The sequence below is a fragment of the Centrocercus urophasianus genome, unplaced genomic scaffold (assembly GCF_019232065.1).
Source record: "Centrocercus urophasianus isolate 14NV4802_14NV808 unplaced genomic scaffold, USGS_Curo_1.0 seq_16, whole genome shotgun sequence".
In the NCBI taxonomy this organism is placed as follows: domain Eukaryota; kingdom Metazoa; phylum Chordata; class Aves; order Galliformes; family Phasianidae; genus Centrocercus; species Centrocercus urophasianus.
This window is the reverse complement of record NW_024884711.1, coordinates 6,629,520-6,646,413: the sequence shown is the minus strand read 5'-3', so window position 1 is coordinate 6,646,413 and position 16,894 is coordinate 6,629,520. Positions and strand designations below refer to the sequence as shown.

At 40.0% G+C, this 16,894-nt stretch overlaps 1 protein-coding gene across 2 annotated transcripts in view; it reads left to right on the top strand.

The window, feature by feature from the left end:
- Window positions 1-2,664: 2,664 nt before the first annotated feature.
- DNAJC13 (DnaJ heat shock protein family (Hsp40) member C13) overlaps window positions 2,665-16,894 on the top strand; it is a 51,703-nt gene continuing 37,473 nt past the window's right edge. For both annotated transcript variants that reach the window (XM_042816841.1, XM_042816840.1), the window contains exons 1-10: window positions 2,665-2,763; window positions 8,984-9,064; window positions 12,315-12,390; window positions 12,891-13,040; window positions 13,417-13,458; window positions 14,041-14,241; window positions 15,329-15,535; window positions 15,613-15,708; window positions 15,828-15,919; window positions 16,698-16,864. In XM_042816841.1, coding sequence (XP_042672775.1) covers window positions 8,997-9,064; window positions 12,315-12,390; window positions 12,891-13,040; window positions 13,417-13,458; window positions 14,041-14,241; window positions 15,329-15,535; window positions 15,613-15,708; window positions 15,828-15,919; window positions 16,698-16,864 — 1,099 coding nt within the window. In that variant the 5' untranslated portion in view covers window positions 2,665-2,763; window positions 8,984-8,996. The remainder of the gene's footprint in view (window positions 2,764-8,983; window positions 9,065-12,314; window positions 12,391-12,890; window positions 13,041-13,416; window positions 13,459-14,040; window positions 14,242-15,328; window positions 15,536-15,612; window positions 15,709-15,827; window positions 15,920-16,697; window positions 16,865-16,894) is intronic.

The window sequence follows — 16,894 nt, the reverse complement described above, 5'->3', positions numbered from 1 at the left end:
ATTGCTTGCAGGCTGGGCAGAAACTCATCCTCTGTTATTGCCAAAAACCATAATAAATCTGTTTTTAAAACATTGGAGTCCTGTTACTATAGGCTGTTTTTTACAGTCATTGTATTTACTGCTCCTGCAGAAGACTGGCTCTCTGCTCTCACAAAGTACAGTAGTGTGCAGGAAGAATTAAGCTGTCCTAAACCACTGTCTTTTAGATTAGGTGCTGATAACAGAAATAGTCCACTGGAGCATTAATTATTTAGTAGTGGACTGGAACTCTTCATTCCTTCCGCATTTCAATAATTGGATGTAAGGAGAGACCTTGCTTCCTAGACTGAAGGTTGCTTTAACTCTTAACAAATTGCAGCATTTAAACTGACAAGGTCAGACTGATATTTGTGTTACTTCTAGAACTTTAATCTAAGGAAGCACTAAAGTAATGAAGATGGGTTCCCTTCTCCAAAGTGGACTGAAGCAACTGAACATTTTACCTTTCAAAGACATCAAAACCACTATTCTTATTTTAATAGTGAGAACAGCTCTAGCACAGCTCCTGACTACAAGTGATTGGATAAACTAAGGATGAATCAGTGCCTGTATCACAGCTAGTAATAGTACTACCATCAACTTCAATGCTACAAGGATTTTGCTGACTTTTTGCTTATTTATTTTTAAATAAAATTCTAAGCTTCAGAATTGGAAGATGATGGTAAAATGCCCCGCATTTCCTGTATTCTAGGCTCGCTACAAAAGTTAAAACAACAACAACAAAAGAGCAACAACAAGGTTACATCTCTAAAAGCGCCCAGGAGTAACACATCTCACAAGAAGTGACCAAGAATATTAGAGTGCTGTTGTTTGTATACAATCGTGATTTCATGGATGCCTTAACATGAAACAGCTACAAAATCCTGATCTACTTTAACTTTTGAAAAATATTGTACAATAAAATTTATGGAAACAATCTGCTTTTTCTCCAAGTCACTACTTCAGTTCTACTTTCACACATCTGTATTTTCCTTTCATCATCCCCCTACATTATAACCATTGAAATCACTACGTGTACCAAAGCATACCCAGAAATAGAGGTAGTGTATAAAAGAACAACAGGTAAACACATAATTTATTTCTGAAATGCTCAATGGAGCTGACTTAAATATGCTGAAATATAGTCTGTTGCCTAATTAAAATCTAGCTATGAAAATATTCATTGCTAGCTTCATTATATCAATTTCATTATACAAATATTGTTTTTTGGCATCTAGTAATAAGCATCTACCAAGCTGATGAGTCACCTGCTGTTTTACTTATCAATATTGACATGAATAATACACTAAGACTAAATTTAATTCCCCCAAATAAAGCAAACCCTCCAGGCTTATCAACTCATCAACAACCAACTCTTCTGAATCACATTGCTTCTCCTCAAAATTAGATTTCTATAGTTCCTGTGTTGAGAAAACTGTGCATCTTAACTTTTTCTCAAACTTCTGCGACCAAAATAAGTTCTCACCTTCCCCAAAGTAATCTTTGTTGTGCTATTTTAACACGGTTTCCCAAACTCAGGACAATTGTAAAATGACTTCTTAGTCATTTTAACATCTGCTGTAAAATGTAAGGCATGAAGAATGCTTTATGTGACATTGAAAAGGTTATTACAAAATAGCAATGTGCAGCCTATAACTTCAAACTTATCCTTTTTTTCCTTTTTCTTTTTCTCCCAGATAGAATCATAGAAAGGTTTGGTTTGGAAGGGACCTCAAAGATCATTTAGCTCTGACTCCCTGCTGTGGGCAGGGCTGCCAGCCACCAGACCAGGCTGCCCACGGCCCCATCCAACCTGGCCTTAAACACTTCAGAGACAGGGCATCCATATCCGCACTGGGCAGCTGTGCCAGCACCTCACCCAGTGAAAAACCTCCCTCGATATCTAATCTAAATCTCTCCTCCTTTCAAGGCACTTTAACGTACAGCCTTAAAGAGGTAGCTACAGGTTAGCAAAGCTGTGTATCCAATTAAAGCATCACTCTCATTAGTGACACACACCTCAGTGATGAGCAAGAAACCACCACCAGGCCTCAAGAACACTTAACCAAGATGCAGAGGGCACAGAAAACTAGCAGAGCTGCAGCTCTCCTTACCACAACACACGGTTTATCCCCAAAAAGCCCTGTAATTAAAACTCTGGGCATTCTCCAAAAATCACACAAGCACTTAACACATACAGGAAACGACCAGCGAGCCCCAAATTAATCGGTGTATCCAACAGAATTCGGTGTAAACCCAACAGAAAAAGGAGAGCTGCCAAACTCGCAGGCACCCCCCTTTAACCACTGCTCCTCAACGACCCGAGCCACCACCCCACAAACTCCACGGCTGAGGTGAGGAGAAGGCACAGGAGCTTCCCGCATGCGCACAGGCCGTGCTCCCCCTCCTGCCCGTTCCCTGTAGGGCAGGGCAAGGGGCGGGAGGAAGGCGGGAGAAGCGGCTTCAAGGACCGGGCAAGCGGGTGAGGAGAGGGTGGGGGGGAAGAGCAATATGTCAGCTGACCGTGTCCCGTGACGGGCCCGGGTCTGACGGCGTCTGCGTCGAGGGGGCGGTCTCGCTGCCTGAGCTAAGATGGCGGCCTCCAGCGCCAGACTCTGAGGGAGTTGGAGAGGTGTAGCGGCTGCCGGGCGGAGGGCGAGGGCTCCGCTCAGTGGCCCTTCACCCCGATCGCTGGAAGCGCGGCGCTGGTGGGGGCGGTCCGGGCAGCGGGGGCTCCACGGCCAGGTAAATCCTAGCGGCGGGGGGGGAGGCGAGGCGGCAGCGGCGGCCCCCGCCTCCTTCCACAGCCCCGGGCGGGGCCGCCGGGCCGTGAAGCGCTGTCCGTGGGGTGAGGGCGCGCGCCCGGCCGCTGGGCTGTGAGGTTGCGTGGGCTGCCGCCGTGCGGCGAGGCGGACGTCGGAGGTCCCCCCGCGGGCCGTGCGGCGCGGCTCCGCTCCCCCAGGTGTGGAAACGGGCGCTGAAACGCTCTCCTGTGGGAAGGATGGGCTTCTCTCGGTGCTCAGCCTGCCCTGCGCTCCTCATGCAGCTCTTGTGGCCGCGGGGCAGAATGTGTGCTCTCTTCTAGATAGACGCCCGTGTGCCCATTAAAAGGGGGTACCTTACTGCTCTCCTCCCGGCCACAGATCAGCATACGGTCAGCTTGAGGTGCCTTGGAAATTATTTATGAAGAGTAGGGGAGATTAGGAGAAGGCTTGCGCTTATGCCGACGAGGCTTCTTTATTTTTTTCGGTATTAATAGTATGCCTGAAGAGCACGGGCAGAATTAAGTGTATGCCTCAGAAAAATCTACCCTTAATGTGCTTATTTTTCGCGGAGTTTTGACGTTTCTTACCAAGGTAGCTTTTCACGTACTACTTGCGTTCTGGGAGTCGAACCAAGCAGGCAGGTGAAATGGCTGTGCGTGCAGCAGTGTGCCCACAGCCTGCAGGACTGTGTCCCACCCACTGCTGTGTGCCCTGACAGCTGCAAAGCGGGCGTGAGCTCCGAGCTGGGAAAATGCTGTCTAACTGCTACGGTTTGTTGGCATTGTTTTAGTTTCGTTTCCAGCCTTGTGCTCCCAAGCTGTGGGAATGTTTGGGTTTGGAGTCTCCGTGAATGTGCTTATTCTCTGCTCTGGAGCTGCTTTTGATGTTTAGGTCATCTGGAATGTTTTCCCTTTTCCTCTTTCATGTTTCCAGAAATTGGATCAATGGCAGTGAATCTGAGAAAACAAATTTGGGTAGATGGCTGCTTTGTTTCGGGTTCTCTTCTGATTCTGTTCTATTACTGCTGATTAAGTAATAGAGCCTTTCAGAAAATAGTCTGTTTCAGAACTGAAGCTTTGATTTAAAATAACTGTTACTTCTGGCTGATAAACAGACTGTCTCTTTGGGCTACTTGCCTGTAACGAGATTTGTAGACAAGGAGGGAAGGCTGCTCAAGGGCTTAATCTCTGAATCGAGTTGGTAAGATGCTAACAACTTAGTTCAAAATAACAGGTCCAATATTATGGAGGTGAAAACAATGCTTGGCTGTAGCCTGCTTCATTTTAGAGATCTGCGTCTCTGTCCAATTCCTCTCTGATGTAGATGGCCAAGTGCCAGAGCACTTAACCAGAAATTCCTTTCCATTACTACTGGAAATTCTTCCATTTGAAATGAATTTCTAAGTGTTTGGAGACTCGGAGCTGAATATCTATCCCCATGTTGCAAAAACTTTCCAGGAACTTAACCTTGCATTTTAGCCTTGCCAGAATAAATTTCTGAAATGATTTAATATGTATTTCTTGCTCCTCTGGGTGTCATGTGGGTTTTTGTCATGGTTTCCAAAGATTTAATTGTCTTGAGGAACTGAATCACTGCATTTCTAGTGCTACGCTAAGGACTGGTCTTATAGGCCAGATCTAATTTCAGACCAAGCCAGTGACTTTTCTTTTAACCTGTTTCAGACTCGGTAAATGAAGCTTACTGACGTAAAAAAACAAACAAACTCCACCTAGTATTCAGCCATTTCTTGGTGTATTGAATATTCAACTGTTTCACTTTTCAGCTTGATTGTAAAAAGGCTGCTCTCATGCCAGAAAAGACTTGATTATCATTCCTTACTGCTAGCACTTGACATAGAACCATACTCTGAAAAAACATGACAAGATGGCTAAACTATGACTGAAAGTGACACTCCTTATGTTTTTATCCATTAATGAGAAAACACTTTTGTTCTCATACCTGTTTGGCTCCTGGATCACTTTGGTTCATTGATTCAACAAAAAGTTGATCTAGACAGAAGAGAAAAAGAGAACATGCATGCAACAATTTGTCCTCAGTACTATTCTTCAGTGTGTGAGTGGGAGCAGTCAGCTGAGATGGACACGACTGTCACCACTGTTGTTCCTGGTAGTAGCGAGGCTGAAATTCTCAGCCTGTTTGTGTCCAGGTTTAGCAAAGGCACTGGTGCAGCTGTGGATGAGGTAGCCTGCACTGATTATCTTTTAAGGATTTGTGGGGCTTTCATCTTTTCCACCTTGCAAAAAGGCTGTGAGTTCCTGCACAAAAGGTGAACAAATCTGTTTCCAAAATTTATTATGCTGTAGTACCTTAAGAGCAGAGCATTTGTAGGGAGAAGTTTAATTCCTGAAGAATCTGTGTGAAGGTGAAACATTGCCAATTAGCAAACAGAGCAGTGAAAGAGGCAAATGAAACCTAGACAGCTAAAACTTTTCGATACAAATTACAGTAATATGTTTTAAAGTATATATGTAAATGACAGGAATTAGGCTCCAGAACTGTAAGCTAAAAGGTGTTCATGTAGAACTGCAGATAAACAGAACCATGTTCTTTACCAGTGCCTTCCTCTTACTTTTGTTCAATTGGTCACTGTTTTTTATCCTCTTAGCATGCATTCTCTCTCTCAGGAAAGTCACACTTCAGCTTTAAGTATAATCTTATCAATGCTTCTACCCTCCCATTGTGACAGCGTAGTGGAACAATCCTATTTGGGGCCCTGCACTGCTGCCTTAGCGTAGGTTAAAACTTCACTTAGGAGAGAGAGAGAAGATTTCTGTTAGCATAGGAAAAATATGGCCAGGTAAAAAGGCAGTTGAATTCTGTAATAAATTTTGAACCCACAGGCAAACTTCTGACGGCACGCTTAAGTATTCCTTAGCTTAAGTAATTACAGCTATGCCTATTGCTTTGATGCTTACAAGGTCACAGCTTCTTTCGAACTCTGCAAGTATTAGTTTAAGACTGACTTATCTCTGTTTCCTGAAATAGACTCTAGTTTCCCAGCTGGTAATTTTGTCTGAAGGATGTGAAAGAATAGAGAATTGATAAGTTTATGCAAGTTGAATGCAGCTTGTGTAATGCACCTATTCAGGTAGCTTAAATTCAGTGGCAGGGGTGTCCTGGTAGCAATCCAATCTCTTTAATTCTAGGGGCTGCTGTTTGTGGTACATGCAAAACATAGATGAGGTTTCAACTCTTCCCCAAAAGCTGTTCCACTGCTACTTAAAGTACTACAAGAACCGAAAAGAAAAGCACTGTCGAACTTCTGTCTTGTGGCATAAACCAATTAAACTATTCAGACATTGAGAGAGTGCATTAGGTCTTCTCTAAACATAATATGCAAGTCATGGGCGATATTTTGCCTACAGGAACCTCAGGTTTGTTGTTTGTGTGGGTTTTTTTTGTTTGTTTGTTTTGATTTTTTACTGTATTCCACATTCAGCATGGTCTCTTATTCAAACAGATGAAATGTTTTTAAAATATTGCTTTCAGACTAGTTGCCTGTAGAAATAGAGCTGAACTGTTGATCTGTTATAAAACTGAGAGCCACGTGCATAGGATATCCAAAATCTGTGCTGCAATATCTTCACAGCAACCTTTGATGTGATTTTTTTATTATTGGGTGCTGCAGGGCATTAAAATAATCATGAAAATTGAGGCCTTGTTGTCTTGACTGCTGTTGAAAGTGAAATGCAACATTTAACTTTAGAAAGATGACTGACTTGGCACAGAAATGGATTTATCTTAGATGGCAGGAGAAGAAGGCAGAGGTAATAGTAAGAGTGTTATCTTTTGGTGAATTAATGTTGATATGACTAAGCAGGCCACTGCATCTTACACTGGCGCTATGGCTAAACGTGATTATTAGTACAACTTGCTGTGGTTGTACTATCAGGTACTGAAGTTACAATGTCTGAGTCAAAGGAGGTAATGTTTATTTTCTTATTTCAAAGACATCTTTGACTAGAATTAGTTTTTCATCTTGCCCTCACTGTGGAACTGCAGGTAACTACAAAATAGCCTCTGAACTTCGCTGCAGCAGCTCAGAATGCTCAGCTGTTGTTAGCTTTGTTCTCTGTTAAACAGCAGGAAAATGTGTATAAGAATTGTCACTAATTCTTGGCATATTATGCCTTTCTGCTAATCTTCTCAGAGGGGGAGATGGTTGCAATTACTCTGCAGAGGCACAGTGATGAGTAAAGCATTAAAGCTTAATGATTTTAGTAGTTTTAGTCTAAGGAAAAAAAAAAAAAAAGGCAAGTGGATTTGTCACTTCCGCTATGCTTACAAGGCTTCATGTATCAGTATCCTGAATCTAGTTAGATGCTGCTGTCAGAATTTGTGGAAGGGACTCCTGTGTGTTCCCCAGAGCTGTATCAGAGCTACGTGTTTGCAAGTGTGAGAACATTTTGCTTTATTCTGAAGCAGGTGGTGGTCAGGTCTGGGAGATGCAGGAGTTGATTTGAGAAGTCTGGCATTGACAAAACTGGAGTTTGCAGACAAATCGAACTTGCAATTCCATACTTAATGGAGGTAGTCTTGCTTTAAGCTTATATTCCACTTGCTAATATGTTAATGGCAAGAGAACTAGTTTAAAAAGGAGAGGTATGAGGATTGGCACTTTATTTTGAAAGCTAACTTTAAAAATTATCACATCTGAAATGTGTTGTTGTGTATCAAACTCCCTACTTTGGACAAACTCAGCCTACTATTTTGATGTTTACTCATGGAAATAATATGTCATAGTTTTCCGGCTTAGCCTGTTTAAGAGCTTCAGGAATGATGCTGCTCAATATCTTAACTCCTGAAACTTTACTCCCGAAAGTGAGATCTAGAGAATTTAGCTTGCTACAAGTCAGTGGGGTTATTAGCTCTGGAAAATTTGACTTGAAGACTGAGTCACTGAAATATGTAAATATTACTTTCTTTTTTTTTAACCTGGGGATATTGCCGCAAGTTCTCTTTGCTGGGTAACAGTGATTGTGCTGACTCCACCTGAGGGAAGGAATTCTCAAATTAATTTCAGTTGGGCATTTGTTCTTCTTACGACTGTGTGACTGCTAAGGACTTTGCTCAGAAAGAGACCAGCCGTAAATTGTAAGGAGTAGAAATTAGCAATGAGGAAATTTTCCAGTGTTGATCAAGCAGAATTGTCTGAATGCAGAAAGATAACCAGATTATAGCAGTGTGCTGAGTTACTTTAAGGTTGCTTCAGGCAAGCAATGAATATGAATTCTTGCAGTTGTTCTGTGTGATGCTCCAAGGCTGCTGTTACACCGGTACTAGTCAAGTAATCAAGAAAAGAGAATCATGTTTTTACATGTTAAAAAATAAAATTAATGTAATAAATACAGCAAACAGAGATAAGAATTTGACTCTTAAGTGCCTTGCATGCTTTAAAAAAACAAAGTGAAGTAAAATGGAAGCCTGACTTCCCAAGTACTCAGGATGCAGGAGTTGCAATTGTAAAAGTTGGTGTTTAGTGTTCAGAAATGTTCCTTAGAACTTAGCTGCTCCAAAAGTAATGATGCAACTAAGCAGTTGTCAGCAAGTTTCACTGAATTCCTTTGTGTGTTTGGGGAGTAGATATTAATGTGTGAAATTAGTATGTCAGGTTGTTAGCTGTGGAATTGCTTCAACTTCTACAGCACAGAGGAGGGTATGTAGTAGCCAAGCAGTGTGCTTGAAGAGCTGACTAAGCTTCTCAATTTCAAATTGCATTTCAGACTGAAAAAAACTGTTCTGTTTTTCCAAATGTTTTTTGCTGTTTATTTAAAAAAACAGCAACACAAGTTCCCTATGTCTGTAACTAAGCTACTGGGCTCATTTCAGTCTTATGGAATTGCCAGGAGGCTGGTGTTCTGGAAGTGACTTAAAACTTGCTTAAATCTGGAACTGCAGTGTTGCTGTGAAAGTAGTGTGATTGTGATAATGTGGCAAGTCATGGGGAGCAAATGGCTGTGCTCTAGTGTTCATAAAGAGTAACTAACATGATAAAACAGGGAAATAAATGATTCGTGTTCAACTCATCAAGCACTTAGCCCATGTGTTGTTTGCTGAACATAAACATTCAGGTATCTTATGCGGAATTGACAGAGCAGCGAATTGAATGTCTTAAAGCATATTAATGATTAGTGAACTTCAGTTGTAAATGAAAATCATGATGTTTCTCTTATTCCTAGGTTTTGGCACAAAATGAATATAATTAGAGAAAACAGAGACCTTGCTTGCTTCTACACAACAAAACATTCATGGAGGGGAAAGTAAGTAGTTTGAAGTGTTTGGGTTTTTTTTAATGTTACACGTGACATTTCTCCTTGCCATAGCTGGAGTTATCTAGATAGTTTTTGTATTCGCATGTGAAAACTGAACTAAAGGCTCCTCCTGCATAGTCTTTGAACTGACTATGTCTTCACTAGAATTGAGTTTTAAACATCGTGTTTCAGCATACCTTCGTACATGTTCCCATGCTTTGGTGTAATACTTAACATGTTGTGTAATAGATTATCTGTTAAACTACTGAGATTATTTCTAGCAACAGACATCCTCAAATACACACTTATACTTGATGGAAGTCTCTTAGATTTAAAAAATGAATCTTCAGCAGTGCCTCTCTTCAAAAGTTAAGGGACTTCTAAATAAAAGTATCCTTTAAGTTCTCATATCTGTTATATTGTTTGAAGTCAGCTGTTAAACATACTTTTTGAAGCTGTGCAGGGATTTCCTTGGTAATATTGTCCACTGTCCTTCTCATGTGCACAACAGCTTTGTGAACTGTTGAGATTTTTTGCTTGCTACCTAAACATCACCAGAGCAGAGAGGGTGAGTTGTCTGCACCTCAGGAGAACAAGTTTTGTTTTGTTCTAATTATAAAACTGAACACTGGGGCCTGAATCTGCTTGGACGGTACGTGGGAACTGACTGATTTTGACTCGTGGTTTAACTCAGCGGGCAATTAAGCACCACGCAGCCATTCACTCGCTCCTCCCAGTGGAGTAGGGGAGAGAATCGAAAAAATTAAGTGCAAGAACTCATCACTTGAGATGAAGACAATTTAATAGGAAAGGGGAAGGAAAAAAAAGAAATAGTGACACGCAGTGCAGTTGGTTACCACCAGCTGACCAACGCCTAACTGGTCTCCAAACACTGGCAGCCACCTGCCAGCTCCTTCAGTTTTATTTTTGAGCGTGACACCACATGGTATGGAATATGCCTTTGACCAAATTGGGTCAGCTGTCCTGGCTGTGTCTCCTCTCAGCAACTTGTGTGTCCTGCACACCTGCTGATAGGACAGCATGAGAAACAGAGCAGTCCTTGACTCAGTGTAAGCACTGATCAGCTATCAACATTATTCAGTCCTAAATCCAAAACACAGCACCATGCCAGCCGCAATGGAGGGCATTAACTATTGCAGGCAAGATCAGCACGTGGCTTCTAATTATCATGCTTCCTGATTTCTCACTATTGAACACTGGGAGTACTGGGGTGGAAGATGGGATTGCGGTGTGGCAGATGCAGACCTTTCTCACTTGTGCTTTGAAGAATCATGAAACTGCTTAATTATATAATTGGAGAGTTTCCTGTCCTTTGATCATCAAAAGCTACCCTCTGGTTAGTTCAGAGTGCACAGTGAACTGAGCAACTGCCTCTGAGGGCAAAAGCTTTCTTCTATCAGGACAGATTCTTGAGTGTGATTTGAAATATCACAATTCTAATAAGATATTTATTTGTTTAAATCAAAGCTTACCTGAATTAAGATCTACACATCTGGATTTCTGTGAGCATGAGGGACTAAGCTATCTCCGTTGGTAACAATAAAGTATTATTTTGGGATGGAACACTAAAATTAATTTCTCTCTTAATCTTTCTTTTACACAATAGAAAATCTGATCTTTGCCTTGAAGTTCCTGTGCATGCCTGCAAGTTTAGGATGCAAACAAATTGAACCATTTGGTGGAAGTAAAATACAGTGCTCAAATTACATCTCTTGCCCATCACCTTCCATTGAAGTGCCTGCTCCTTTATGTTGCAAGCATTTAAAGTCACAGTAGGATGATCTTGAACTTTGGTATTGTTGTCATAAATGATCAACTTTTATAGAACCTAAAACTAAATCTAAAACAGGTTTATGTTGAAAACTCACTGTCACTTCACCTTTTCTTGTAATAAAAGGGATAGGATTATTTGGTAGATACTCGCTGCTTGTTATGTTGCAGCAGAAACTTGTATTTAATATATTAAATGAGTGAATAAAATGTTAAACAGTGTTTTACTGCTTGTGATAAATTCTTAAGAACAGCATGAACAAGTTTTATTTGCAAAACATAAAAGAGTACTTACCTAAATTGTGCAACAAGAGAAGAAGGAACAGTTCAAAAGATTTTCTTTGTATTCCAAGAACTGGAGCATTCATTGGCAGACTGAATATAGTGGAATTATTAGCAGCCATAGTAACTTCAAGAGTAATAGCTTCAGATGTTCATTGCTACTTCTCTTGACCTGCTTCTTATATGATATAGTAACATATTAAATAAGGAAAATTCAACTATGGAAAATCATGTGGGCTTTTCTAATAAGTCTAGTTAGCTATTCAGTTAATCTCTTACCTGTTTCTGCCAAGCCTTGATTTACCCAAAACTTAAATTGCTACACTGCATTTTAGCAAGGACGACTAGCCAAGGTATTCTTATTTTGTTCAGATTCAAAAAGAAGATATCAATGTTCAGGTCCTGTTTCTTTAGTCAAGAGAACCGTGGATTTAACTGGCTTGGTTCAGGTTTGACTTGACTTTCTGGATGGGGCTAATTCCAGGCAGAATTACTCTAGGACTAGAGCTTTGTATGAAGTGTAAGGCATCAGTAATAATCATATATTTCAAATTCTGGTTACTTACGTTGCAAAACTATTTCAGAAATTTAAGTAGTCTCTTTATGTAGTGTTGTTTCAGGATATGCTGTGTAGATCATGTCTAAGAAATGAAACCATGGTAAAGCTTCACTTTCACACTTATGTATTGAAAATGCTTGTCTTTATTTGGTGCCTCTTGGTTTTGATGCGTCTGAAATAGGCCCAGTGACCTTGCTACAGCTGTTTTTATACACTATGGATGTCAGTATTTAATGTGCCTGTGAAATAGGTGTAAAGTGGCTAGCCACATATTGAACTTAAGCTGCTGCGATGTGAATCATTCTGGATATAGTAGTTTTAGCTTTCCTCAAAGTGAAGAAAACTAGGTTTGGCTTAGTAGCACTTAGACTTGTTACAGTGTTGTGACCAGGTGTGAAAATTGGATGATTTCATATTACAACTTCAGTCTGAGACAGCTTCACACAGAAGCTTTCAGAGGGCTGACAGACACTGCTCCCTCCCTCCCCCCATACCTGTCAGTGCTCAAGGGGTATTTTATCCATTTCCTAACAACGGCTTGTATGCAGCACATTAATTTAACGTTTGCAGTTCAACAGGACTTGTATTTCATTTTTGGAAGAACTAACATATTCTTTCTTATTTTAGGTATAAGAGAGTCTTTTCAGTTGGAACTCATGCCATCACCACATACAATCCAAACACTCTAGAAGTTACAAATCAGGTAACTGTTCCTTTTGAACATGGTTATTTAGAATTGCTTTCTGACTTCTATACACCATCCAGTGTGCATAGTGTCTTCAGAAGCTACTTCTGTCTTCAGAAGCTACAGTCTGGTGGGATCTGAGTGGAAACAGAAGAGAGTTGCAGCAGAAACAAAAACTGGTGTTGCCTTCGCTAGCTCTAAAAATATCCAGTGGTTTCTTTTTTTGTGCTATTAGGCAACTTAATAGCCAGGAAACGATAGTTTGCTTTTGGATGTGCTGTTAGAAATGAACTGGGATAAGTTTTATTACTGTAAGGCTGTGTCCCTGAAGGGACTCAGGGCGTTTACTTACTTTAGTAAGTATCAAATAGAAAGCTCAAGCTAAAACTGTCACCTTGTATGCCAGCTATTGTCTCATTACAGCAACTCATTCGGTAATTACAGGTATTAAGGAGTTGTAAGTGGAGATGTAGTTTTAAAATTAGTAATTTTAACCTAATTAACTTTCAATTGTCTAGTGGCCTTATGGAGATATCTGTAGTATTTCTCCTGTTGGAAAAGGACAAGGAACAGAATTTAGTCTAACTTTTCGCAAAGGGAGTGGAAAAAAGTCTGAAACTCTGAAGTTTTCCACCGAGCACAGAACAGAACTCCTAACAGAGGCACTGGTAAGTTATCTTTCTTCAAACAAGCAGTTATTCCTTGATTATCATTACAGTCTGTGGTGGTTTGCTGGTGGCTTACTGTGTTTTCTTTCCTCATGTAAAAAGTTGAGAAGCCAGTTGTCTTTTGAGCTGTTACGTTGATGTTCTCAATCTAGTGCCTGTTGCAGCAACTAGCGTAGCACAGGTAGCAAGTAAAGCTACAAATACTGGATATGTTAAACTGCACTGAAATGGTGAATCTTCAAGGAGGCTTAGTTAATATCACTTAAAATGACACGTCAGGTGTGCCAGTTTAAATTTAGACTTCCTGGATAGATCAGCTACAATATTTGCATTCATTTGTGGCTATTTTTTTATTATTATTATTTTTTTTTAACAGAGATTCAGGACAGACTTCTCAGAAGGAAAAATCACAGGACGGGTAAAGTATCTTGCTTGTCTGGTTCACATGCTCTTTAATGGAATGATTTAAAGATTTCTGCATTGTTCTTGGAAGTTATGTCTGTGCTACGTGTGCTACTTTAAATAGCTCTTGTAAATCTGGATCTGAAGTCTCGCTTTGAGCCAGTTCTGCTTTTTCTCAATAGCAGTGAGAATCCTTTGAATGGCACAGTATTTTGAGTTCTCTTCCCTTAGACCTAGCCTCACTGTGGTACATACAGTGAATGTCATTGGCTGAACAGCATCTTGTGTGACAAGTAATTTCTTACCTATCCACAGATGCATGTAGTCTGTCGCTATACTGCTTTCTACAGCAAGACAAAGTTCTTAGGATTGCTATTTTCTCTTCAAAATGTGTTGCTTAAACTTAGACTGTTGTGATTTCCTTGCCAGTAGGTAACTACCTTCCCTTAATTCAGTGTTATCGGTATAGATAAGAGCAGTGAGGGAAGTTATATAATTTTTTTGAACTTTACTCCCGCACTACTTAATAGATTGAAAAATTATTGCAATGTAGTAAAGGTGTGTTTGTGGAAATGCCTAAAAGTAGCTCTCACTGCAGAGGTACAACTGTTACAAACACCACTGGAGTGATACAAGGAAGTCTGTGATTCTGGAAGTGACTCCTGGAGGTATTGACCAAATTGATCCTGCAACAAATAAAGTCCTGTGCTCCTATGACTACAGAAACATAGAAGGCTTTGTTGATATTGCTGGCTATCAAGGAGGCTTCTGTATCCTCTATGGAGGATTTAGTAGATTGGTAAGTACTGAAACAATATCTTGGTATTGTATTAGGATGTTTCTATCTGCATATTCAATAGTGAGGCTTCAGTTTGAACAAAGTATGTGCACCTGTGGGATACGGCTGTGGATCCTCATGGTTTGCTGACAGGTTTTAAATATTTTTTTCCACAGGAGTGAGAAATCAAAGCATTTGAGAACAGCATGTGGGGCTTTTGCCAATTGCACGTGAAAACTGGAATGTAAAATAATACTGGTGTATGGGTAGTGAACATAAATGCTCTGTCTATGTGGGATTTGCTGACAGTTCACAAAGGTGCAGAAGTGGCAGACAACACTGCTAATCTAACTAATTGATGCAAGTATTCAGGAATAGATTGGTCATTGATGCTGCTGCTTATTTAGGTCTTATTTCAGTTATTTTTTTAGGTGATATTTCAGTAACTTTGCTTGGGAAATGCTTGTTGCATTGCAGTATTGTTTTAAAATTTTAAAAAATGTTTCTAAATACGATGTCACTAGCGACTTAAATTGACCTCCAGAAATTTGTGATTGTTAACTTAAATACCACTACTTCAGTCACTACAGTGGATGAACATCTTTTCTAGATCAGGGTTTACCTGTTCTTGTACTGCAGCATGCTTTTCTATGGCATAAAACTAGGAATGTGACATCCTCTAGAACCAACCCAGCAAGATCGGATAGTGGCCCTACAGAGATAGCTCACAAGGCTGCCACACTGAGGTTCCTTCTGGCTCCTCACTTTTCCCAGCCTGTTGCCAAGAGTGGAAAAAAAATCGTGTAGACACTTACTTTAATGCTAGTATGTGGGAGGATATCACTTAGGATTATATATTTTATATATATAATAGCCTTTAGAAATATATATTTAATTTTTTTTGAGAAGGAAATTTAAACCTAATCATTGATATCTTTTGTAATAAATACCTTTTCCCTTTATACACCTAACAAAGGCAACCCTAGCTTGCCCAGCTGCTGGGAAGATTTTCCACTGTTAAGCACATATATAATGAAGGATTATGTACAGAACTGTGATTTCTTGTGGTGTGCCACATGTTTTACCTGTTTCTTGTCAAAACTTGCAGCACCTGTTCGCATCTGAGCAAAGGGAGGAAATTATCAAAAGTGCAATAGAGCATGCTGGCAACTTCATAGGCATCTCTCTGCGGATAAGGAAAGAATCCTTAGAATTTGAGCAATACTTGAATCTTCGCTTCGGAAAATACAGCAATGATGAATCTATAACGTCTTTAGCAGAGTTTGTTGTCCAGAAAATAACACCTAGACACTTGGTAAGGGTATCACGCTTACCTAACTTAGTTTCTCTGAAGTGCTATGAATTCTATCCTAATATATCCTTTTTCTTAAGGAACCTGTGAAAAGAGTACTAGCTCTTACAGAAGCTTGCTTAGTTGAACGGGATCCAGCTACCTATAACATTGTGACTTTGAAACCTTTGGGTGAGGTAAGAGTAAACCTTTAGAACACTCTTTCAAGTTGAAGCTCTAACAGTACAATTTGAATAATGTGTATAAGGTATTTACAGATTATAAAAATAACTATGAATATGATTTGTTTTTCTAGGTGTTTGCAATAGTATGTGACTGTGAAAATCCCCAGCTTTTTACCATTGAATTTATCAAAGGACAAATTCGGAAATACTCTTCAACAGAAAGGTATCTGGAGTTCCAGTGGATTATGAGTTCAGGTGTTTGTCACTGTAGTGTTCTGGAGTTTCAGCCTCCAGAAACTGACCCTGGAAGGTGTTAATGTTTTGTTATCCTCGTGATCAACCACTCATAAATCAGGATTTTTACAGGATCCAAATCTCTCCCCTTTACATTCATTTGAACTTCAAGTAAATCTGCTGAAAGTTTTCGAATGATGATGTAAGGGTGTTCAAGAGTTTAAAAAGAAAAGAAGGTTGTTTCTTGTAAACAGTATTGTTCTGTGCTTGTTGTTCTAGGTTAGGCTGTAAAGTAAGTGAAAATAAAGCGTTATTGAAGTAGAGAGTAATATGAGAACTGTAAAGAAGACAGCTCAAAGGCTCGACGCAGATTTAGTTGATTCTACTTGAAACAACCAAAAGAATATTAATCCTGAGTGTGGTTGCAGTTGTAATGAAGTGTAATCCCGCTAAGAGAGATTGTGTGGAAAGGAGAAGGAAGAATTAAATTCAATGCATGTAACACATTCACAGATAATCTAGAGTTGATCCCTTTAGTGAAAGACTGCAGTTGTCTGTAATTGATATAAGACAAGTTCTGTTCTTACAGTGGAGAAATGTACATTAGAAAGTTAGACTTCTTCCAGAGGTGTAGGTGTTAGCAATGCTATTGATAGAGCATCCATGTAGTGCTGCTGTTCATTTTCTTCTTGATTTCTGTTTTGACCATCTTTCTTTTAGCACCACTACTCTGATCTAACTTCTGGCATGTCTTTTTCCCAACCCAGAGATTCCCTCCTAGCTAGTTTGCTGGATGGAGTGAGAGCTTCTGGTAATAGGGATGTCTGTGTGAAAATGACCTCCACACAAAAAGGCCAACGCTGGGGATTACTCAGTATGCCTGTAGATGAAGAAGTAGAGAGCCTTCATCTGAGGTTTTTGGCTGCTCCTCCAAGTAAGCTGAAGCTTATTATGTTGTTTTATA